Source organism: Haliaeetus albicilla, chromosome 14, assembly GCF_947461875.1.
Source record: "Haliaeetus albicilla chromosome 14, bHalAlb1.1, whole genome shotgun sequence".
Lineage (NCBI taxonomy): Eukaryota > Metazoa > Chordata > Aves > Accipitriformes > Accipitridae > Haliaeetus > Haliaeetus albicilla.
Window position 1 is genome coordinate 16,185,114 of NC_091496.1, and position 22,807 is coordinate 16,207,920.

The following is a 22,807-nucleotide window of genomic DNA, read 5'->3' on the forward strand; positions in this document are numbered from 1 at the left end:
TCATCTAAAATTACCATTCATGTCAATGTAGAGTACAGCAGATTTAATGTAACTGTACTCATCTCAGCTGTTACTGTTCTTAAACTTCAATTTACAAAGCAAAAATTAATGAAAAAAGGCTTTTATAATTGTTAGTAAATGCCATATGTCTACTAAGAAACAAAAGAAGAGTCAAAGGTGGAATTTTCAATTGCTATCAAATAAAGATATGAGAATTGTAAGGACTTAAATGGAGTTTTTCTTCCAATTCAATAAAATAACTTAAATGTTCCCAAACAAAGGAAGTCCTCTGCCCTTGCTCCCATTTGGATGTAGAGGTATGAATGCCAAAGGACTGCCAACATGCAATGCTTAGAAACTTATGAGATCAGCTACATTCAAGAGATTAAAAAATCCTACCACGTTTGAACTCTGGTAAAAAAAAAACTTAGGGTGCATTTCTTACAGCATTTTTCTGCAATCGCGAGGGTGGAAAATGTTTTAGGGTATATATGGTTGGTTTGTTATTTTTTATGAGAGCTGTGAAGTTCTACCAGAATCCTTTGATTCCTTGAGTTACAGCTTTACGGAGATGATGGAGTGGTATGTGTCCTAATTCCCACGCTCCCTACGGAGAGCCTCTATTTATGGGCCTGGAAGAAGGGGGTGGAATAACAATTTGAGGATGCATTGGACATGCCTGGTCATTATATATTGTATGAAATTATTTTAGTAGTCCTTTACTCAGATAAACCAGGAACTGACAGAATTACTTGCATGCTTCAAATTAAGCACATTAATAAAAGATGACAATCAGAACATAACAGATCTATTAGAAAATTAATACAAAGTACTGTCATCTGGGAGAAAGAAGCACTAGAAAAAAAAGGGATTGAAAAAGATTGCACAGATCAGCAGATAGACAAGAAATTTCATGTGTATACAGCTAGATAATTTTCTGGCCGTCTATTATGCTATATTATATTGGAATTTATATTAAAAATTAGTCAAAAAGAACTTTGCATATTTACCTAACAAGAAGTCTTTCACTTTTCGGATGAACTCCTTAGTGATCTCTCCGTCAACTTCAATTTGATTCTTAGCTCTTGCCAGTTGCCCATTAAATTGTGAGCCTTTCAACTTACTGTCTTCTGCCATTTTTCTAATGCTTTCAACCTGGAAATATTATTACAAATAGCAGTGCCATTTTCTGGAGGTTATCTATCATTGCTTGGCAAGTTGAGCTCTGACACAAAAATAATTTTGATCCAAGCCTCAGCTGGAATCACTTGATGTGGCTTTGAAAAGTAGTAGGAGACCCCTTTGGGGAACCCTAGAAGTTGCTACATCATGGCCTTCATCTAGCCTCAGAAAAAGCCTAAATCAAGCATTTTTTTCTCTCTGCAACCACTGCTAAACCACAGCCCCTTCTGTTTCTAAAAGAAGGTCCTGACTGTTATTTTCTATTGCAGTACTGCAGCACGTCAGTGATCAGATTCAGTACTTTTCATGTTGGACTGGCTGTTAAAAATACACTTTAGAGGACACAAATAAGGAAGGTAGAGTTTAAGGCTTGTCTTCAAAGTTACATTTTGCCATTAAATTAGTATTCTTGATAATTTAAATGAGACCTTTAGATTCATCATTGAATTCCAACAGTATTTTGCTTTGCTGGGGTCTATGCTTTGCTTTAAGGAAATGCACAGGTACTGCCTCTCTGCAGTCCGTGGAGGGAAGAGATTTGCTGTTTCACCATGCAACAAGAAAAAATGGTGATGTGTTTGCTTCCGAAACATCTCAAAATACTTCACTCATCACAGAGCTGCCTGAGGCTTGTGAGTGCCAAAGGCAATGTCCCGGCAGCCTGGCACTCACCACCTCGGCAGATGCCTTTTGCTGCTGCCCCTCTGTGTCCTGGGGCTCCAGCCATGTGCCCTGATTGCTCATTTCTAAACCCATTAGCTGTGATGCAGTGTGTCGCGTGCATTTTATAAAGAGGAAATCGATGCCCAGGCACCCTGCAGGGACAGGACAAAGCCACAGCAGAATGACATTTCTGTTGGAAAATGTGTTTTGCCTATAACTGTAACAGGCATCATCTCTGATTGTTAATAAGAACAAACTGTCTTTACTGGTGTTTTGGGATTTGTCCATTTTGTTTCCTTGGCACATGTTGTATTGGCCAGACTTTGCTTGAGTTATTTTTCACTGCTACTGTGCAGTACAGCCAACTACTTGATGTGCGTCTAAACATCACTGGGGGTAGAAAAGCTTTGTCTTGAAATTATTTGTAAAAATTATTTAACAACAAACATAAGAGTAATATGAAGTTGTATAAATAGAGCTTAACGCTATGTACAGCAGTAATCCCATTGCAGTAAGCATGGGCCATACTCAGGCTACTGACAGATGGTGCCATTTGAATCTTTCCCCATAAAAATATAGACAATAATAGCCTGATGCCACTAACTTCCATAGGCACAGGGTACCATGACCCATGAGATCTTGGCAGCTGTGCAGAAGAGGAAGGCATAGCTAGAGCCACAGTCTCTTGGTGGGACTGGCATGTAATACTCCCATTACTGAACCATGATAGGTCTATGATGTTGGGACAGGGTCCATCACTATGTGACTGCTCTTTGTCCAAGGAGCAGGTGAGTTTTTGTAGATTTGTGACCTCCCAAATCTCATCCTCCATTCATTTCACTGAACAAATGTAGGTTTAATATACAGCACCTGATTCTCAGGTTCCCGTAGCTGAGTAGTCAAGTTATTTAGCAACACAGCAGTCTCCTCAGCTTTTCTGAAGGCATCAGTGGAGAGAGGGAGAGCTCCGCTGCAGTTTGGGCCACCACACTGCCTGAGTCCATGACTGTCCCGGCACAAAGCTCCCCCGCAGGCTGCTATGATACAGGGCTGGTGTCCTGGCACACCACAGATCTGCAATAAGGAAGATGCTTATGTCAGGACTCCTCTGGGGGCCTGAGATACACTCCTGGGGGGACGAAGATGTTTGACATCATATGAACATTGAACATAGGATGGGATTTTTCCCAAAGAGACGGTGGTCTCGGTCTCTCCAAAGATGGATGTCGCTGCCAGTTATAGGTCCCCCGCCCCTGGCTTGAAGGATGCCATAGCAGCCCATGGCTCTAAGCATCCCTGCAGGAGCCATTTGTTGGGCTCTGTGGGTTGCACTAAGACCTTGCTTCACTCTTCTATGGCAAATGGGCTGAAACTGACCCCTGGCCATATCCAGCTCATGGGTCAATGGCTTGTTCTAATGGATCCAGATCACCTCACACATGACATGGTACCATGTCTAGCCCTCCATATAGTTTGACACAGATGTTGAGGCTAAAGGCCTAGATGGATGATCTCTTCCAGATCTGGCAGGGCTGGCTGAAGGTACTATCAGGTATTCATTGCTGCCCTGCACAAGGACAGAAACCCCTTCCTCTCCCATGGGTGATGCAAAGGATATGTGAGCACCCCCCATCCACTCCAGGGCAAAGTTGCTCTGCTTAGATTAAGTTACTGATGGAGGAGGTTGGGGTTAATCTTTCTGAATTTACACTGATGTCCTCTTGCGACTAGTGAGTGCTTAAACAGTTCCTTGTGCTGGGTCTGCCCTGGGAGCAATGACTTCCAGAAGGGTGGTAGTAACCACAGCTGAAAAGTGCAGCTGTTTCTGATGTGACTGCATGTCTGTGCCAGGGAAGTGCCATTTTCCAGATTTAAAAATGCATGTAAGCACCCTTTTAGAATAAAACCTACCAACAGCATCAAAAAAGAGATTTTTATTCAGCTCCCATTCAAAATTCACAGCACCTACCTTTTCATTCAAGTTTTGAATGTCAGGGATCTTGATCATCTTGAGCTGTTCCAGCACATTGCTTGCTTTGAAGGCCTGATGGCCCAACATAGCGAGTGCGTGGTTCCTGGTGTACTCTGAGTATCTTACAATAGGGATTGTCCCACTGGTCTTCTGTTCTGCCAGCAATGATACTTCAGAGTGTTTCCTAATGTTGCTGATGACATCTGTATCAACAGAAATAGGGTTTAGTACTGACTGTATTTGCATTGCATTTAATTCATATATTTACGTGAATTCTGGACAAATAGTGAGTGACAGGTGATTCTGTTTGTTGTCACTGGTGTTTGATTCGGGACAGCAGGGAGGGACAGGAGCTGTCATTTCCTCAGTCAAGCTTTTTAATCCTTTACTTAGCCAGCTGCCAAACAGGAATAGTTATTGATACTCATAAAACCTGCTAAAACAGATGCAAATACAATGAAACCCATCTCATTCTTCAGAGTCCAAGGTGTATGAAAAGCCAATTGAAGATATAAAAGTATAAAGGGGATCCTGTTAATGACAAAAACTGCTGTTGATCTGCATTTATCAGTAGCTCATGCATTGCTGCTGTTGTTGATTTGATAAAGTTCCTGCCATTTATGCTGTTTTGCAGTTTAGGCAGGAGAACTGTTTCTGCCAGTTGTAAACCCTATGAAATGATCAGCTCTCTGTGAGTCAGGAAAGCATTTGTGCTGTCTGTTCAGCATAGCACCCAGAAGTTAAATGGTCTGCTGAACTGGAGCCAAAATTTAGATTACAAATGGGAATTTATGAGTTTTCTTTGGCTCTGGAAAATCCAATTTCAGGGTTGATGCATTAAAAAAAAAAAAAGCATTTCCATGTAAAGCTTGTAGTCCAGGCAAAAATTACTTTCCAGCAAGAGTCTTTCTTGTTTGCTTAGTGTAAGCTTTCTCTTAAGCAGACTCAAAAGGGTTGGAGAATATTACAATTTTTGCAGATTAATAGACTAAGGAAAGGACTCAGGCCTTTTGCAAAACACATAATTTAAAGCTGCTGCTGTTGAGGCTTCCCAGGTCTCCAGAGAACCCAAAGTTGACCCCAGATCCCCAGGCAGAAGTATGTGCAATGAACCAGAACTGATGTGTCAGCAGTAAAAAAGCATTAGAGGTCATTGATTAACATCCCTCTTTGTGCTGGTAACTGACTCAGTTACTAGTTGAAGTCAATGATAAGGCACTCATCAAGTCCTGCATGCTTTGAATCAGCCTCTAAAGTCCTTGGCCTTGCTTGAAGTTGAACAATGTTTAGTTATCCTGTGAAACCAGGGCTATTTATTTTATCTTGTAGCTCTTGGAAACAATGTAGTTTAAAGTTAGCTCCTAATACAAAATACCTGGCAAGAGGCTGCTGTAACTCCCTATCTAAGCCAGAGACTGTTTTCTCTGCAACAGTTCCATCACAGGAATATTTTACAGTGGTTCAGCTCTCCATTAAGTGGCCCAAATGCGTTTTTTGTGCTTGGTTTGTGATGGAGCTGTAGAGCTTCCAAGTTCCTTTACATTAAACACAGAGTCTTAGCACAGGCTTGATTTACAGCCCAGAAAGCTGTACTCACTGCATTACCATACCACAGTGGCTGCAAAGCCAGGGGCCAAGGCTGGAAAGCCATAATTTAATGAGATCTCATAAACTGCAAACATTGTTTTAAGGACACTTGTATCTTGTTTTTTCCAGTGATTTTAATTCATTATTAGATACTGACATTTCCAGGTCAGTCGGCTGTATGTGTGCCTGTGAGGAAGCCTCCAAGTCCTGATCCTCAGCAAAGACAGGCAGGTGGGAGCCCGTTCCCCACATGTGTCTAGAACACACGTACCAAATGTGTCCCAGATGGTGTACGTGGCCATATCCTGCTCTACCCCAGCAAAAATGAGAGAGGAAAAAGCAGACAGAGCCATACCTAGGACGTGCTGCTGGTCCAGAAAGGAAGATGGGGTAAGGGAGCCAGGCTTTCTCCTGGATATTGGAGAAGCTGGTTATCTTGACGGAAATGTTATTTCTGTGCTGTTAGATGCTTGGTAGCAGGACCAATGAGTATTTGTGGCCCTGACCAGAAATTCAGCTTAAATTCAAGGTCTTCCCCTCCCCACACCCCCGTGTACTTTTTATAGGGCTGTTTATCCCTCTCCTGAGGCCAAAAGACAAAGCGGGTTTGGAACGTGACCAGAGAGCACCATGGATGCTTCAGCTGTGCATCCACTGACCTCCCTGGGATTTATTGTTTCTTTGCCTTCCTGCCTTTCTCAGAGTCTGCACAAGACTCAGCTGAGTTGGAAGCAGAGCCTGGGAGAGCTGTGCTGACTGCTCGCACAGGGACCTGAGCGGAAGAGCTGGCCCCGGGGGCACTGCCAAGTACAACAGGGCAGGGGAGCCCTAAATCTTAATTAATCCCTCTTTTCCCCTCTTCCTTTCCCTCAGCTTTGTATTCTGTTGACTTTTCCTTCTTTTTTTTCCATCTTGTCTAGGCCAATCTTTTTCTCACCCGAATAAGACACAGAGGAGCTGTAAATGGGAGCGCATTGCCTGTGCGCACCTTATCTTCTGGGGTTCATATCTTGGCAGCTATCTCTTTGGAGAGCATGCTGATGACAATCTCCTGCCACTGTGGATGATCTAGCATCTGTTCAAGATTCCTGACTGATACATCCCTGTCTTTCTCCAGAAACCAGTCTGTGACATTGTCATTACTGCTATTAGCAGCTGATGGATACTATACTTAGCTCAAGCACAGACAGCATAATTCTTTCAAAAATGCCAAGGAACTCGGTTCTGACTTCACATTTTTTGATGATGGAGAGCTAGCTCCTTACCACATAAAGTAATGTATTTTCCCATGGGAACACTAAGAAGTTGCACTATGACTCTCTGCTTTAATTAAACAAACCATGGCTGTACAGCATTCTTTAAGTATTGCTAAGAGCAAGAGGAGTCAGAAGTGGGGAGAAAGTCCTTTGCTGTACTACTGTATGAGCTGTGAGCCTACATTATGAAACTGGGTGGCTTTTAAATCCTGATGTAAACATCAGGATTCATGAGACTTCTGACTGAAGTGACCCTGGCACATGCATCTGAAATTTAGGATGCTAGAAATCATGTCCTTTTAAGAAAAAAGGGAGTTTGGAAAGTCAGTATAAAATGTTGTTAGTATTTACATTTTTGCACTACCATGGGAAACTAGGGATCTCTGAAATATTGTATGGTTCGATGGTGAGAAAAAAAATCTGAAATTTCATGGAAAATGTTCACCTATTTCAATTAATTGCTGGCTGCCTTACCTTTGAGATTCAAGTAATGAAAGCTTTGATGCAGATGTATTTTCTGTTGTAGAAGTTCATACACTAGGTCAGCTTCTTCCCCAATGTCTTCTATGTTCTGGTTAAGGTCAGGAAACTCATACAGTGTACTGTGAAGGGGATCCATTTGTGCAGCTTCTTGTCTGAAAGGGAAATGGCAGTTATGCAGAAGTCAGACCGGATTATTCTTAAACTAGAACCGAGATACACAATATTTTAGAGGACAAGAGAAAAATTTCTAAATAAGCAGAAACATTTACTTGTAATGGCTTATTAAGAAAACCCTTAGAATGAACTGGAAAATTCCAGCATTTAAGTATATGCCTGTGGGTGACAGATAATATCTATAAAGATTATTTTGTTCACAGATGTACTGAAAACAGTGACTTAGTATTCCAGCATCTGTGTGCTGATCAGAAGTGGGACGTGATGTATAGGGATGGCTGGTGGAGCCCAGGGGAAGACTGCTTTCTCAGTCAAGGGATTTTTTCAGGAGCAGCTGAGCCCTTACTGAACATAGCCCTGAAAATCCTTGATGCCTGAGAGGGCCTTCAGTGAAAGAACAGGATGTCTCAAAATTCTTTCAATTTCAGAAATGGCATCTGCAAAGGCTTTGAAGCGCATGTCACAGCTGGGCATTCTTCCTCCTTTGTCTTCAAGATTTGCAGCAAACCTCATTAACTCCTGAACAGTCTGAGTGAGGGCAGTAATTTCAGTGTCCCACTGATCAAAACAAAGATGACACTGACGGCAAGAGGGAAAGTCTTTCTCAAAGCCACGGCCGCACTGGTCGCAGAACCGGCCGGTGACGCCAGCACGGCAGTTACACGCGCCGGTGGCTTTGTCACACTTGGGCTGGCTGGTTCCCTCCGGGTTACACTTGCATGCTGCAAGAAAGGGACAGCAAGTTACATTCAGTTGTTCCTTTTCCATGGGATTAACACATGCAAAAGGTATAATTGTGCATTTCAAGACAAAAGAAGCAAACAGGTGTTTGAGTTTTAGAGCAAAGTGGACTGCCTGGCTAATGGCTCTTCATCTCTAACTTCCATGGTCCCATCATAACCATATAAGGAACAATATAGATAAATAATATAAACACTTTTGTCCATCTCATACACACAAATGTATGAAAGCCTGCTTCTCTAGATGTATGTCCCGTCTCCCCTATGAATATAAAAGGTAAATGTTTCTTCTGAGGCAGTTTCTAATCCAGTTGTCCCCACTTAGTAATACTTACAAATGCAATGTGTCTGGGGATTGCCAAAGTAATTTTCCTCACATTCATCGCAACACCTTCCGCTGTAACCTAGCTTACAAGGACACTGGCCTGTAAACTGCAAAAACAGTTAGTTAGGATTAAATAACTTCCTGCAGAGTCATATGGCTGGATATACATTATTTACTGGGTTTCTTTTTCTCCCTGTGACTTATGTCATATGGCTGTATGGGGACTGCAGTGATACTGCTTGCATGCAGTGTTTGAACACCATGGTTTGTACAGTATTGTCCCACCTTTCCCATCTTCCTCCTTAAGGTTGTGAAAACAAAATGGACTTTGAGAGGTGGCTTTACTTGACTAATATGAAAGATTTTGTATGTTCCAGTCTATAGAAGCTCTTTGAGAACTCATCCTGTGACTATGATCTCAGAGAGGATTTTTTTCCTTTGCAAAACAGATTAATTTCTCATTTTTGCTGGAGCAAAGTACTCATCGTAACATTTCAACTTTTAACTACATGATATGTAACTGAAAACCTCGAGGGTATGTTATGCACATTGCCCTAGAAAATTTATTTTGGAATTCAGCTATTAAATTAAGCTGCAGGGAATTACAGCTCTGATAACTGGTACAGCTCAGAAAAGCAGTAATAGTTCTTTGAGGTTAAGAGCTACATTTGCTAGTAAAAATAATAAATCCATTAAATAAACTAGAACAAATAGAAAGCATATTGAAAGGAAAACGTGAAAGCACATCAGCAAGAGCTTGGGATAAGCTCCTGGTGCTCTGAAGTCAATAGCAAAATTGCTGTGACTCCATGGGACCACAATTTTACCTCTCTATTCTGAAACGCTGTTTTATTTTTTCTACATTCTAGCTCTAAAAAGTGCACAGGAATTAAAGATGAGAAAAGGTATTCTAGCACTCTGATAGATGAGGCATGATTAATGTAATGGCCACAGCTGCTACTTTATGAAAATAAACACTTAAAACAAATACTCATAAGACTCTGGACTTCCTTCTTCCCTATACATATACTTACAAGGCAGCTTTTTCCTATGTGATATTTTCTTACAAAGTATTTCTAAGATCCCCTTGGCAAAGAAACACACAGGGAAAGAGAAATCGCTTACAAGTAGAGCCACATTATGAGAACAGCAAGTTTGATATAAGGACTCAAAGTGTCATCACACCAACTGCAAACTTCCAAAGACTTCTTGTTTTCAGGGAGCACGACAAAAAACTACCCTCATTTATAAGAGAGTCCCCACCATGCCATACCAAAACACCACCACCCTGGTTCCCAGAAAGCAGAGGAATTTTCTTGCCTGGTTGCACAGGTTGCTTTGGGAGTTTTTTGGATCACAGTCACAGATCTGACATCCTTTTCCACTAGCCAGGTCCCAGTAGCCAGAGGCACACTGGTTGCATGTCACGCCCACCACGTTGGGCAGGCAAGGGCAAGCTCCCGTGGCTGGGTCACACAGACAGGCTGCGTTCCCCCCTGGGCACACGGCAGGGCAAACACCTGCTGGATTGCATGTGCACCCTGGAAAAAGAAGGACCATTCCTACATCAGACGATAATATAGACAGCTGATGGACAATCAGAGCTGTATACAAAGCCCATGCTGTAGGTTTACTTCCAGTAATCTTGAACACATTTTTAATTTCATACAGTTTACCTATCTTTCTATAATAGCTTATATATCGCTTTGAGCAAGCTTACTGGGAACGTTCAGTACTTTTAATACAGGCACAAAAAATGAAGGCGTAGTGAATTTTGAATCTTATTAGAATGAAATGTTAAATATGCTGGGTAAGGAGAAGCTGATTTACAGTAGGCACTATCCAGCGTGGGAAACCCCAGTAAGCCAAGTAAGATAAGAAACCTTGCTTGTGAGGAGCCAAAAGTCCTTGCTTAACCATTTCTAACAGACATCTTCCAAGAATGAACAAGGAATGGGCTTGAACTGTACTTTAGATATTCCTAGAAAAAAACTTTCTTGAAAATACCTATAATTGTCTGGCCTGTAGAAACTAGACCCTCGATCAGGCACATTTGTGAAAATAGTCTTTGAGAAGCGTTGGGAAGAAACTTATGCCTTGCTTTTTCTTACACTCCTGCCTTTCTGTTAAAAGTGCTGAGTTATTGACAGTGTCCTCATGGAGTCTATTAAATTGCCTGAACAGTTTTATTCTAGCCACTTAATGAAAACAACTGGTAAGGCAGGGAGCTCAGCAAGGGACCGTCTGGTTAACTGAGCATTGCTTAGTTGGCATCAGCCAGCAACATGGATAAACAATTATCTTTGATTCCTTTACTTTTGATTCCTTCCTGAATGGGCTGAATGCACATTTATTTTTCTAACAGGAAGTACTGATTTCATTTCACAAATGAGTATGTCCTAGGAGTGATATTCAGTATGAGATTTAGTGAGACTTGGATGACAAAGAATTCAATAGATGCCATATTAACATTTATTTGTATCACTGGATAGAAATATATTTGGTATTCTCATATTTTGCTCCATTGATCTGCTTTAGTTTTACTGTCCCTCCAAGGGCTAACCTCTCCTTATAGCCTAACTTATTTAAAACTTTTCTTGGTAGTGTTACTCAGTTACAGTGCTATTGCTTGCTTACTTTGACAGCTTTGATCGAGGGCTGAGCCAAAATACCCTGGTTTGCAGAACTGGCAGTTTGCTCCATGGGTGTTGTGTAAGCACTTGGTGCATTCCCCAGTGACCCTGTTACAGGACTCAGGGTCTGTCACATCAATGTTGTTATTGCAGGGACATGGTGCACAGTCAAGCCCAGGGCTGCCTGGGTTTTTGTAGAACCCACTAGGACACTCGTCACACCGATTGCCTGTTGGAGAGGAAGGTAAAAATATTTGCTGGCTGATGGGAATTCAAGCGAAACATGTAACTTCCAATAATACAGTTAAGAGATTCAGACTGTCTCTTCAAATGCACATTTCCAAGGGAAAATATCCACCTGTTTGAGACTGTTGCCCTTTAATCCTATGATCAGTTTAAATTACATCTCCCACACTGAACTCTGATGGAAATGCACTCTCCTCATCCCAAGTAGTTTTTGCCAAGGAAATCCTCTCAGTAGGAATAAATAGGTACCCTCTCACAGAACACCTCCAAACATCTTTTTCCGGCAGTCCTTTCAATGGCAGTAGTCAGAGTTGGCCATATTTGCAGGATTTTCCCTGGGGCCTTCACCCCGACAGCAGCACAGGAAGGTGGGGGGTGCCCTTTCCCGGAGCAACCCAGAGCCCTGCAGACCTGCCCTCCTTTCCCTAACCTAGTGGAGGATCCCCAGGTCAGATGAGCTCTGGGACACTCTGTCCTTGCTTGCTGGCATTGCAGTTACTTTCTGCATGCCATCCCAATGCCCACCCTTATTGGGGTGCTACCTCTCTGCATCTCAGAAACCTTTCTGGGAAAGCTGCTGTTGCTGGGACCTCATCCACTGGCTCATCCTCAACCAAGGACTCTGCTCCTTCGCTGTGGTCCTCAGGACCAGAGCCTTTCACAATGTCTGAGGAAATGAGCCGGGTTACATGGAGGTGACCAAGAGCCTTGCTGGGCAGGAACAGGAGGAAGAAAGTCCAGGACCGAGGACTGTGGTGGTGTGTGAGGACAGAAGTCCCCTGGGTGAGTACCAACAGGGATCATTTTAGCCCTACAGCAGTTACTCAAGCAAAACTGCTCTTGACTTATAAAGGAACCTGACCTAAGTAAAAATGACAGCATTGGTTTAGTTTTTGGCAGTGTTTCCCATTAGGGTTTGCTTCCATCACTGGAGATCTTTCTAATGGCCAGGGGGAGGAAAATCATTCACCATTCAGCCCATCCAGTTTTCTCTGCAGATATTCAAGCTAAGTCAACAGGATCTTAGGAAACAAGGCACCAGTTTGCTGCAAAAATACCTGCATTTGAGACAGCTGAGAATGGAAAGCTTATTTCTAAAGTGACCATTTGAATGGCAAAACAGTCACTTTTGGGCATAACATCAAAGCAAGACTTCTCTATACTAAGAAAGATTTTCTCTGATTAGGAAATCTTATCAGCTCTCTTTGATGCCCTGTTCTTTCCAATTTGGGCTTCCAACATTTGTTTTTCAGAGGTAATGAGCAACTGCAGTTCTCCCCTCCTCTCTCCACCAGGTTAATGTAGTGCCCCTGCAAAGGAGGAGGTTTCCAGAGAATGCCATCAGATTATTTAATGGCTTCACCGTATCCACATAGGTGAATCCTTTTTTCAAACTCTAGTTGCACAATTCCCTCTTTTCTCCATCAGGACTTCCCCACCTAATTTCAGTAAATTTGAGTGCTAACTTTTCTTACCTATTTTATTACCATTACCTCACTTGTCACTTCTGAACAGATGATGGGCAGAGGATAGTATTTTTTCTCTCTTACATTAATTTTAATAGAATAAAACCCAGTCCTTATTTTGCTTCATACCTGAATATCCCTTGAGACAATTGCAGACTAATTGTGCAGACTGGGGGTCTTGGTAACAGGAACGTGCAAAATACCTATTGCTTGTAGGTGCCCCTGGGCACATGCATGGGCGGCAGGGTTCTCCGTTCAGAGGGTTTCCATAATAGCCGTCCGCGCACCTGTCAAAGCAGTCAGCACAAAGCAGCAGAAATTGTCAAGTGCTCCTTTCAGTCCCTGCAGGTGAACCAATTTATGTGCATGTATAATTAATTTAACATTCCAGGTCATTGTAATGCTGTCCCTATTAATTGGTACAGATATATCAAGCTTCAAAGGTGTTCTAAAATGGAAAATCGGAGATGCATTCCCAAAATCTGGAGCAAAAAGAAAAAAACCCATATGTTTTCTTTTCAAGGAAAGTCTGAAAACTTTCACCTACTCTGGAACAATTTTAATCTAAATGATCATATATACATATGATGTATCACACATGTTTTGCATAGACAGCTAAAAGCTGCCATGTAAAAATTCTGTATATTCACCTACCACTACATATATTCATCTATTTCCATACATATACAGAAGAAGTGGTTGGCATGACATTAGAAAGTCCTGGCATGGGCAAAAAAGCAACGATTCATTCAGAACACTCAGAGAATATTGCATATTTTAGATGCAGCATACGTACTGAAATCAGCCATGCTCTGTCTGACACATTTTGCAAACCCAGGGTGACAGCTGTTTTGAGGCAGTGGTGGCTGTGCTGTTACCCAGAAAGCTGGGGGGCTTTGGGGGCTCCTTGGAGGCTCAGCCACCCCCACCACTCTGCCCACCACCACTGCCTCTGCGTTCTGGCCCCCTGTGGCCTTGCAGCTGTGGCAATGCAGTGGCTTCTGAAGCATCCTCAGTCTTCGATCTGCTTTACTATGGCAAATGGGAACACAATTCTCTATATGTATACAAGCCAGGCTAAAAGTCTTGGCTATTCGATTATCCTCACCCTGGGGTCTGGAGCTCCTGCAGAGGCATAGGGCAACAAGTATTTCAGTCTCCCATTTTTAATCTATTTGCCACCTATAAGCACAATAGCCAAAGGCTGTATTGTCCAAAAGCACTGCAAGAAAAGCTCAATAGGTTTCCTGGGGAAATCCTCTTAAAAGTGAATGACAAGGTACAATCCAGCCAAACTAAACTAAACAGCTAACGAATTTAATTCTGATGTCCATGTTGAACTCTGATACTGCTGCCAGTGTATAGAATAAAAAAGAGGAGCACTGTTTTGAACGGAGCTGGAACACATGGGAAAAGTCAGTTGCTGGTCATATGGAAATAATACGAACCATCAAACAGTACATGTTTATTTAAGCTCCTCAGAGATAATTGCAGGTATTAAAATGAGTATTCAGCACAAGGTTAGCCTTTTGGCAATTTAAAAGCTGGCAGGAGTCAGTGTATCTCATACACAGCGCTTACACATGTCTCCAAGCACATGGTGCCATGGCACTGATGTCTCAGATGCCTTCTTGCAGGGAGCCTGCTGCAATGCTGCATGCATGCCGTGCCTGCAGTCCTCCCACAGGCATTATACTCACATTGCCACATGCATTTGCCAAACAAATAGTTACCTGCCATTCAGCAGCTAAGCCCAGTTTAATCCTGGGTTTTGGCATGTGTTTCCAGTTAAGGTCATTGATGCATTCATGGGGATGTAGGTGGGCCCCCAGCTACACGTGTGTTTCAGAGAGCACCAGTGTTTAGGTGAGCTTTGCAGCACTGCCCATCAACTTACCTTTCACAGTGGCTTCCAGCTGTAAACCCGTGGCAGTTCAGGCACACTCCGGTCACAGGGTCACAAAGCTCTGCATAGCCGTTACAAGAGCAAGGACGGCAGTGGGGAAATCCAAAATACCCAGCCAGACATCGGCTGCAGCGCTGACCATCCACCTCCTGGCGGCAGGAGCACTGCCCTGTCACCTGGTCACACAGCGTGCTCAGCGAGCCTTGTGGGTGGCACTCGCATGCTGGAAAACACCAAAAGCAAAGCTGTGTCCTAAACATATTCCCACCAACACTGCTCATCGCTGACATTGCTCTAAGGCAGTGCAAGCAGCAGGGACAGAAAATTCATTATTCGTGGAAACATTTTTTATGTTGCTTCCCACATAATCATGGATTCAAAGCCCTAAAAAGTTGGGGTATGCATGAAGAGCCAGATACTGGTACTGGTACTGGTGCTGGCTGCCACGTACTCACCATAGCAGCCGTGGAAGCCGAAGCCATAGCTGCCCGCAGAGCAGGTGTCACAGCAGCGTCCCACAACGTTAGCTTTGCATGGACACTGGCCCCCCAGTTTACTGCAGCTGGCATTCAGCGACCCTTGGGGATTGCACTTACATGCTGCCAAGGGGAAAGAAAATCAAAACAGGTTTGGTTATAAGAGAGTGTGACTGCTGTAGTAGACTTGCAGGTTTTAGACTTAAAAGTAGGAAGGAAAGAGCTTGATTATTCTCATCAGCGGTTCACTAACCACTGATGGTCATGGCTTGGATTATTTGATGCTGTAGCGTTGATGGTGATGGTGTATCAGGCACCAGCACAAGTCTCAGTGTTGGAGCTGTCACATTCAGGCCACTGCCTTCAGCACATATTTGGGATAGGACAGAAGAGGGCGTAGCAAAATGTAGATCAAAAATGGAGATATCCTGAAGTCTGGGAGGGTTTGATATAAATCTATGTCTAGCTGCAGCATTGGACATAACCTGCAAGCGGTACTTAGACAGCCTGCACATGTGTATTGTTTGCTGCTTTCTGGACACATTGGACTAACTTGTTTAGTGAAGCTGGTCTGCTAACTCACAGAAGGTGTTTGTCCAGGATGCTCAGATGCTGGCACTAGAAAGCCAAAGTGCCATGTTTCATTGGGAGAATCCCATCACTATGGGAATTGGGCTAATGGGGAGTCAGCACAGCATAAACCTAAATGAGGGGGGTCTGTGGCTGCACAGCTGTGACCACATCATATGATGTGTGAGTGAGGCAGCCGTCCTTCTAAAAGTAGCCCAAACCAAGAAGATGCTATCAGGTCCATTGGAGGCAAAGCTCCCTGAAATGAGCTGGCCACCAAAGTTGTCCAGAAAGGCCCCTCCTATTTCTAGAAGTGCAGAGAAGCTCCATTTCTTGGTGCCCAACACCAGGGAAGTCTCCTGAGGCACCCAGCCCAGCTGCCCTTTCCACAGTGGGGCCAGGAGACTGCCTAGGGCTTTAAACCCCACCTGCCACTGCCCTTTTGCTGGGACACCACTGAGGTTTTCTGGGTGAATCTCTTCCAGGACATCAGCTTGTGTGCCATCATGCCTGGAGTCCTGCCAGGGCATCCAGCTGGCCTGCAGCATCCAGGGAGAGGGCTTAAAAAGCCCTCTGTCATTTTACAGCATCCAGAAAAGTAGGAAAGTTACTGCTTTGGCCATCTGGTGAAGCTGCATCTGATTTAAATGCTCTTCAGAAAACACACGAGCACTGCCATGGTACCTGTCATGCTGCTCCATGAGGCTCATCAGGTGTGATGGACTCTGAGAGCCGTGCCACCAAAAGGTGTTTGCAGTGCACTCAGGGTTCAGCGGGACGTATCCTGCATGTCTATACAAACCACATGCTGATTGGCTTTACTTACCTACACCACCATGGGCTGAGAGCTTTCCAGTCAACATATCCTACAACCTCAAGGGAAGACCAGTAACTGTCCAAAAGAGCTGCCTGTGCAGGTTGCTCCTTACCAACAGCTCCATTGTGAATACGGGCTGACATGCTCACTATGAGCCGTGCGCACGCTTCGGGCAGGACGTGAGGTCCAACTTCTGATGCAATTTCAATACAGTGATACTTCTGGTACTCATCTAAATCCTTTTCACTGCATAAGTTCTCCACGGAGCTGATTCTGGGAATAAGTCCAAGCTTTGGCGTTAAGAGGGAAAAGAAAATATTTTTGCTTAGATATACTGAAAACCAGAATTTCCCACATTCTCTTGCTGTGCTCTGCATTGCAAGGACAGAGGCCTGGAGCACTGTGTTTCCAAATCTGCTGTTGTGCTGCTCAGTCATCTACATTCACATTTATTCTGAAGGCCTAGACATTCCCTGAGTTCTTCAAATAAAAGGGACTGTGTATAAAAGAGTCAGATTATAATGAGACCTCAGATACACACTCAGAACTGTTTTTGCTTCTAAGAGGTGCCATGTTGATGACTCCAAAAGCAGTATCTGGCCAAAATTTTTACTTGTATTACCGAGATAAAGAAAAATCAGCTGAAGGTTCTATGTCCAAGTATGGCCAGCCCTTGTCACGTCCAGTTCTACAGAAGTAATTAGAGGAATGGACTTAAAAATATTTTTCTCAAGAGAGAGACCCAAAACTAACACCCAGTTCATGACTTGGTGGAAACTTGGGAAATGTCTGGATCCAATTCCCAGGAAAGTACAGAACTAATTTTACTTTTCCAAAGTCATCTTTAAATACATCTATGTTTTTTAAATTAGCTTCAGACAAATTATAGAGATTTTTAAAAAACCTAAGTGATGAAGAACTCCATGAATTTACATCCCTAACCACAGCATCTTGCCAGCATATGTGGAGTGTGCTCATAATAGATGAGCAACAGACATACTCTGACTATTAATGTATGCAACAAGTATGACTTGATGAGCTATTATGGTATTACTCCATGAAAATTAAAACAGATACAATTCTGTCATTCCATACAAAAACATGCAAACACAGTGCCAATGGAGGTAAGCAGAAGCACACTTCCCTGAATTTCTATTAAAACACTCTATAAATGATTTTAAAACATTTTGAGTAAGTCTGTGTAAAAAAAAAATCACACTGGTATAAATACAGCCTGAAGGGAATTGTGACAGAACTACTCACTGAGTCAATCAAGATGAACGATTTCGCCTTTGGGTCAGAGGCAGAGGGCTGAGAAAAATACACATCCACAGAATACTCTGTTCCCGGCTCCAGGCAGACTGGAGTTTGCAGAAGTGCAATCCTGTTTAGCAGAAATAAAGCACAGTTATAGCCAGGAGTCAGGACAAGGCAAGTTTACAGGATGCTGTGAGCTCTCCCTCCCCTCTGTGCCTGCATCCTAAAGCCTGCAGCCGCGAGCAAGCCCTACTGCTGTGGGGAGCACACCCAGCCCCACTGTTTGCAGGCTTTGGGAAAGCTGCATGCCTTCTGCCTGGATGATTCACCAAGTGCAATTTAAAGCTGGTAAGATTAAACTGAAAGTGGCAGGTTTTACTACTTCAAGCAAAGGAGTTTGCAACTCACTGTTCATATTTGTCCTTTCCTGTCCCTGTTTGATCAACATTTCGGTCACATACTCTTGGGTCCTCTCTATTCTTTACATAAGTCCAAGCTGAAAAGCTTGTTTTGAAAATAGGCTAGGACACTGACTTTAAGTCAATATTTCCTTTCTGTACTGAAATAGCTGCAGCTGGATCTTTGCCAAAGCAACAATGAACCCCAGCAGGATCTCAGGCTGCTCTCCTGGCTAGGGCAAATCTTTGCCAGGCTGAGAACTAGAGCATTGGACTCTTCCTTAGAGCCTATGTGGTATTGTGGTGTGACAGCAACAGGAAAGACCATACATGTGTTTCTAATATTCCCACTTTTCCACACATTTATTGTTCTGCAGTGCTTCAGTAAAAGATTTGTACACAGAAAATCTACAGGTGAAAGGACAGGAATAGTCAGACCTCTTTGTAGCTGGGAGAGGCAATGCATGTGGCTCCTGTGAAAGGTTGTTGTTTTTGCAGCGTTGACTTGACAAAATACTGGTGGGTTGGATGGCAACACTTGCTAGCCAGTCTTCCAAGGACTATAAACAAAGGACAAAAATTATGGTAATTTTCCATATCTGAAAAACCCACTTTCTCTTTGCCAGGGTTAATGAAAGCCATCTGAATGATTGCACACTGCAGTGACAAAACAGATTTTCTCTTTGCTCTTTACAGGACTAAAAAATAATGTTATTTGTGAAAAAGGCATTGTATTTGCAACGGCTAATTGAAGAGCAGAGACAGAAATGGGATCTTAGCTGGTGCAAATGGAAACAGCTCTGTTAAAGTCATTGGAGTAGTTTCCTTTCTTAGCACACTGTGGTCCTGGAGATATTCTTCATTATCTGCCTGCTCTCACATCCAATAAGGGATAAAAAACATAAAAGACTTTTAAATAAAAGTCTTTAAAATTCAACTGTTTGATCTTCTCCTTAGGAGGAAAAAGCTACATCAAACCAGCTCACTGCGAAAATTGTTCTCATGTTTTAAGACACTGGGGGTTTTGTTTGCCTCAGAATGACAGTAAGAGAACAGAATACGATAGACAGAAGGAGGATCTCTAGTGGTGGGATTGCCCAGGGAGCTGCAAAGTGGAAGAGCAACGCATGTACAAATACTGCTACCAATAAAACAATTGCCTGTGTTTTTGAAGACATGCATGTGGACTTTGGTTTAACCAGATTTGGGTTAACAGATTTGCCTAGACATGTCTTCATCATTGAGAAATTTTGTCCAGGCAAAAAATAAGATTTTGGCTATTTCCCTACAATTTTCACACATCTCAGAGCCCAGCTGCAGCAACTGAGAAACTGGATGTCTGCAAAAGCCCTGGATAAATATCTACTCAGATCACTCCTGCCTGTGCACATTTTCCTGCCCAGAAAATCCCAGCTAGAAATACAGGATGCCCATCTACAAGGAGCTGCATTTTGCATGTGTCTGATTTGTGAACAGAAGTCCAGTCCAAGCAAAGGTACCAAAAGACGAACTCCAGACAGTGAAATCTTGGCTGATGCTTAGAAAACACTTGTAGTGCTGATTTTTCAGGTTTCAGTGGAAAGGGTTAAGGGGATCAGTGGAGGGGATGATACTTGGCTGGTAAGGATGAAAAGGCAAAAAATTTTAATTTTAAATATAAAGAGTGGGACAAGTTGCTGCATCCTATTATTAACAAAATAGAGCCTGCATCTATCACATCACAAGACACACAAGACATCACAAGTACCTCAGGCTCATAGCGAATCGTGATATCGAAGTCCATAGCAAAGGGAATGTTGTTGATGGTAAATCTCAGCCCAGCTCCGCTGGGAACGCGGGTGAAGCCAGGTCCTGTCCATGTGACAGACCGACTGGCGCTGGGCTGTCGGAAAACCACTGTCACAGCCGAGTCCTGTCCAAATTGCATTGCACCCTGCAAAGACATACTGACATTTTCAACAACACACAGTCAAATTACAAAAAAACAAACTCAGAAAAAAGAAAGGAAGTATTTTTGCCATGTTGTTTACTTATTTCGGCCACCAGTCAGCCTCATTTTCTGAACAAGCTTGAGACTGGCAATCTGAGAACTGTTGCAAATGTAGGATGTTTAGGGTCACATATAAAGAAAAGTTTCCTATAGCTTTGCAACAACAGCAATGAGAGGGACTAGAATAATCCATCCATCTCTGTATATTTGGTATCTCCAAGATTTCACATTGCAAACCTTAAACAGATGAAGTTTGATTTCATACATGGCTGGACTTTTCATTATAAGCTGAATAAATATCAATACTTACAGTGACAAAGCTGACAGCCTTTAAATGCAGTAGGTAGCATGTTAATGTCCTGGTAAACTTGTTGGAAAATGGAAAATGTTAGAAATACCTTGCAAGCAAAACTACAACAACAAAAGATATTACCTTTCATGGGGAGTCTTCTCTTCTAAACAATTCATTGAACCTGAGTTTACAGTGGCACTGGACATAGCAGAGCAAACCTGTCAGTGTGAATTGTAAAATGTCCAGCCCAACTTTGTAGCAGAAAAATTGATTTCATTTGTGTCAGGATTGTAACATCTAGGACTGCAAATCCCACATGCTCAGACATTTCCTTGCCCTCTGTTGCAAAATAAAATTTTAGTATTTGGTGTAATCTTAAGTAATTATTCAAGTACCAATTTACCTGTTTCAGTCCAGATTTCCTTACACTTCGTTTCTTGCTCCTGTTTAACACAATCTTTCCATTTTCAATCATGAACTCATAGCCTTGCTTCTGGAAGTAGATGTCACACCTTGGAAGAGTGCTTGGTTTAACCTATGAAGGAATGAGAGAGGGGCAGCAGGGGTAGGTAAGGAGCTAAATGAAAATCCACATTCTTAAAACAATCTCTGTTCTCTGCTGGGTGAAACTCTAAACTATGGCCCAGCAGCTGCTGGAAACCCTTTTCCCGCACTCCCTTAAAATTAACTTGCACTTCCTCTCATAAGCTATGTCCCAGACATCTGTTTTCCATTTCATTATTGGACTGAAGGATGATTACTGGTTGTGATTATAGCTAAATATTTGCGGATGTGACCTGCAAATAAACATTTTTTTATTATTCCTTCTCTATAGCTTCTGGACAACACATCAGAGAAGAAATGTTAGCAAAACCATAGGCAGCAGAAGGGATGCATTCCAGACTTGTACTCTGCATGGGGAACAACTACCCCCATGTTGATGGGGGGAAAAAAAATAAAATTAATTTTTCTAAAAACATTACAGATGGATGCCAAATTCTTGAGGAAATTGGGCTACAATCAGTGCCATTATATAAGGCAGCAAGAATGCATCCAATGGAGCAGAGAGGAATTTGATTCTTCCCCTGTTGGAGATTCCCAGAAATATCACAGTTCGTGATAGTTGTTGGCAAGTCAAACACTTTCCTCTAATTTAAATAATTAAATTAATTTCTCTAATTCATGCTAGACCATCCTGCACTTGAGGAGCAGCAAGCAGAGCTTTGCAGGTCACACCGTGCTGTAGTGACTGTCCCTTGGTAACAGCCACAGTTATGGGATAGTCATGTCCATGAAGGACAAGGATGAACAGAGGACGGTCAAGGGACCTGCTTTGTATTTTCCTGCTAAAGAGCTGCTCCAGCTGCTCTCTGAACAAGGGCTCCTCTCCTCAGCCTCGGCTCCTGTGCCACCACCGCATGAATCCCCTCTCAGTATGACACCTAAAAAGCCAACTACGTACCAAGGGTGCAGAGCCAGAAAGGGGCTTTGCATGCTCAGCTTCATAAATATAATAATCCAGGGGTAAGAAGAAGTAGCCCGGGGCTGGCTCGTTACACTGGCGGCTCACAATGTTGGGAAGACAGTTGCACTGACCGTCCTTTGGTGAGCACCTAGGGTAAGAGTTGGTAAAGGGAGGATGTCAGAGTGCGGCATGGCTGGGTCCTCACAGCACGAGAGCAGCTCAGCTCTACCGTTGTTTCAGCTTCGCTTCATTTCTTCCATTGTCGGATAGCCTCCCCTATTAAACTTCTTCCTACCACCCACCCCTCTGTTTCTGATGCTGAATTTATTCAGTGCTACTTTTTCATCACTTAGGAGACATGAGATGCTTTGTCTTTGTCCATTCCATACCTGAAGCACAGATCCTTTTGTTTCCTGAGCATCCATTACTATCTATTCCTGTAGCCATTTCTTGTATCTGTTTCTATATTTGTTACTGTATCTATCACTATTCTTAAGCACCTGTCATCTGCAATTTTGGAGGCAGGACATGAGATCAGAAGGACCTTTGATTTGATGTGATATGGTAGTTTTCATATACACTCTTATTTAATACATCAGATGATTACTATCTTTGATTTACCTGCTCACAAGGAGCTGCTCTACAGCATCGGACAATGTGCTCCTATGTCTGAAGTCTAACAGCAGTAGTGAAGACCCCTGCCCAACAGACTTCTGGAGGAGCCCAACTGAAACCAAGATTGCTTCTAAAATTATAGATTTCGAAGAGGAGCCAGTACATCAGAAAAAATTAAGATATTTCTAGCTTTTAAAGTAGATGTAGGAAGCTAAGTTAAAAATGTCACCTCTAATTTCTATTAATATTAGGGCCTCTGGTTCTCTCAAGCCATGCAGTTTATATTTTATATTA

General features: G+C 42.7%; 1 protein-coding gene across 1 annotated transcript in view; it reads right to left on the bottom strand.

Annotated features, from left to right (window-relative positions):
* LAMB4 (laminin subunit beta 4) overlaps window positions 1-22,807 on the bottom strand; it is a 43,596-nt gene that overhangs the window by 5,072 nt on the left and 15,717 nt on the right. Inside the window, exons 13-29 of the mRNA XM_069802332.1 lie at window positions 21,896-22,046; window positions 20,837-20,968; window positions 19,899-20,084; window positions 18,590-18,711; window positions 17,760-17,880; window positions 16,609-16,786; window positions 15,089-15,232; window positions 14,625-14,856; window positions 12,857-13,014; window positions 11,020-11,244; window positions 9,703-9,923; window positions 8,393-8,489; window positions 7,664-8,039; window positions 7,135-7,295; window positions 3,815-4,020; window positions 2,716-2,919; window positions 1,011-1,155 (exon numbers count right to left, since the gene is read on the bottom strand). Coding sequence (XP_069658433.1) covers window positions 1,011-1,155; window positions 2,716-2,919; window positions 3,815-4,020; window positions 7,135-7,295; window positions 7,664-8,039; window positions 8,393-8,489; window positions 9,703-9,923; window positions 11,020-11,244; window positions 12,857-13,014; window positions 14,625-14,856; window positions 15,089-15,232; window positions 16,609-16,786; window positions 17,760-17,880; window positions 18,590-18,711; window positions 19,899-20,084; window positions 20,837-20,968; window positions 21,896-22,046 — 3,059 coding nt within the window. The remainder of the gene's footprint in view (window positions 1-1,010; window positions 1,156-2,715; window positions 2,920-3,814; window positions 4,021-7,134; window positions 7,296-7,663; window positions 8,040-8,392; window positions 8,490-9,702; window positions 9,924-11,019; window positions 11,245-12,856; window positions 13,015-14,624; window positions 14,857-15,088; window positions 15,233-16,608; window positions 16,787-17,759; window positions 17,881-18,589; window positions 18,712-19,898; window positions 20,085-20,836; window positions 20,969-21,895; window positions 22,047-22,807) is intronic.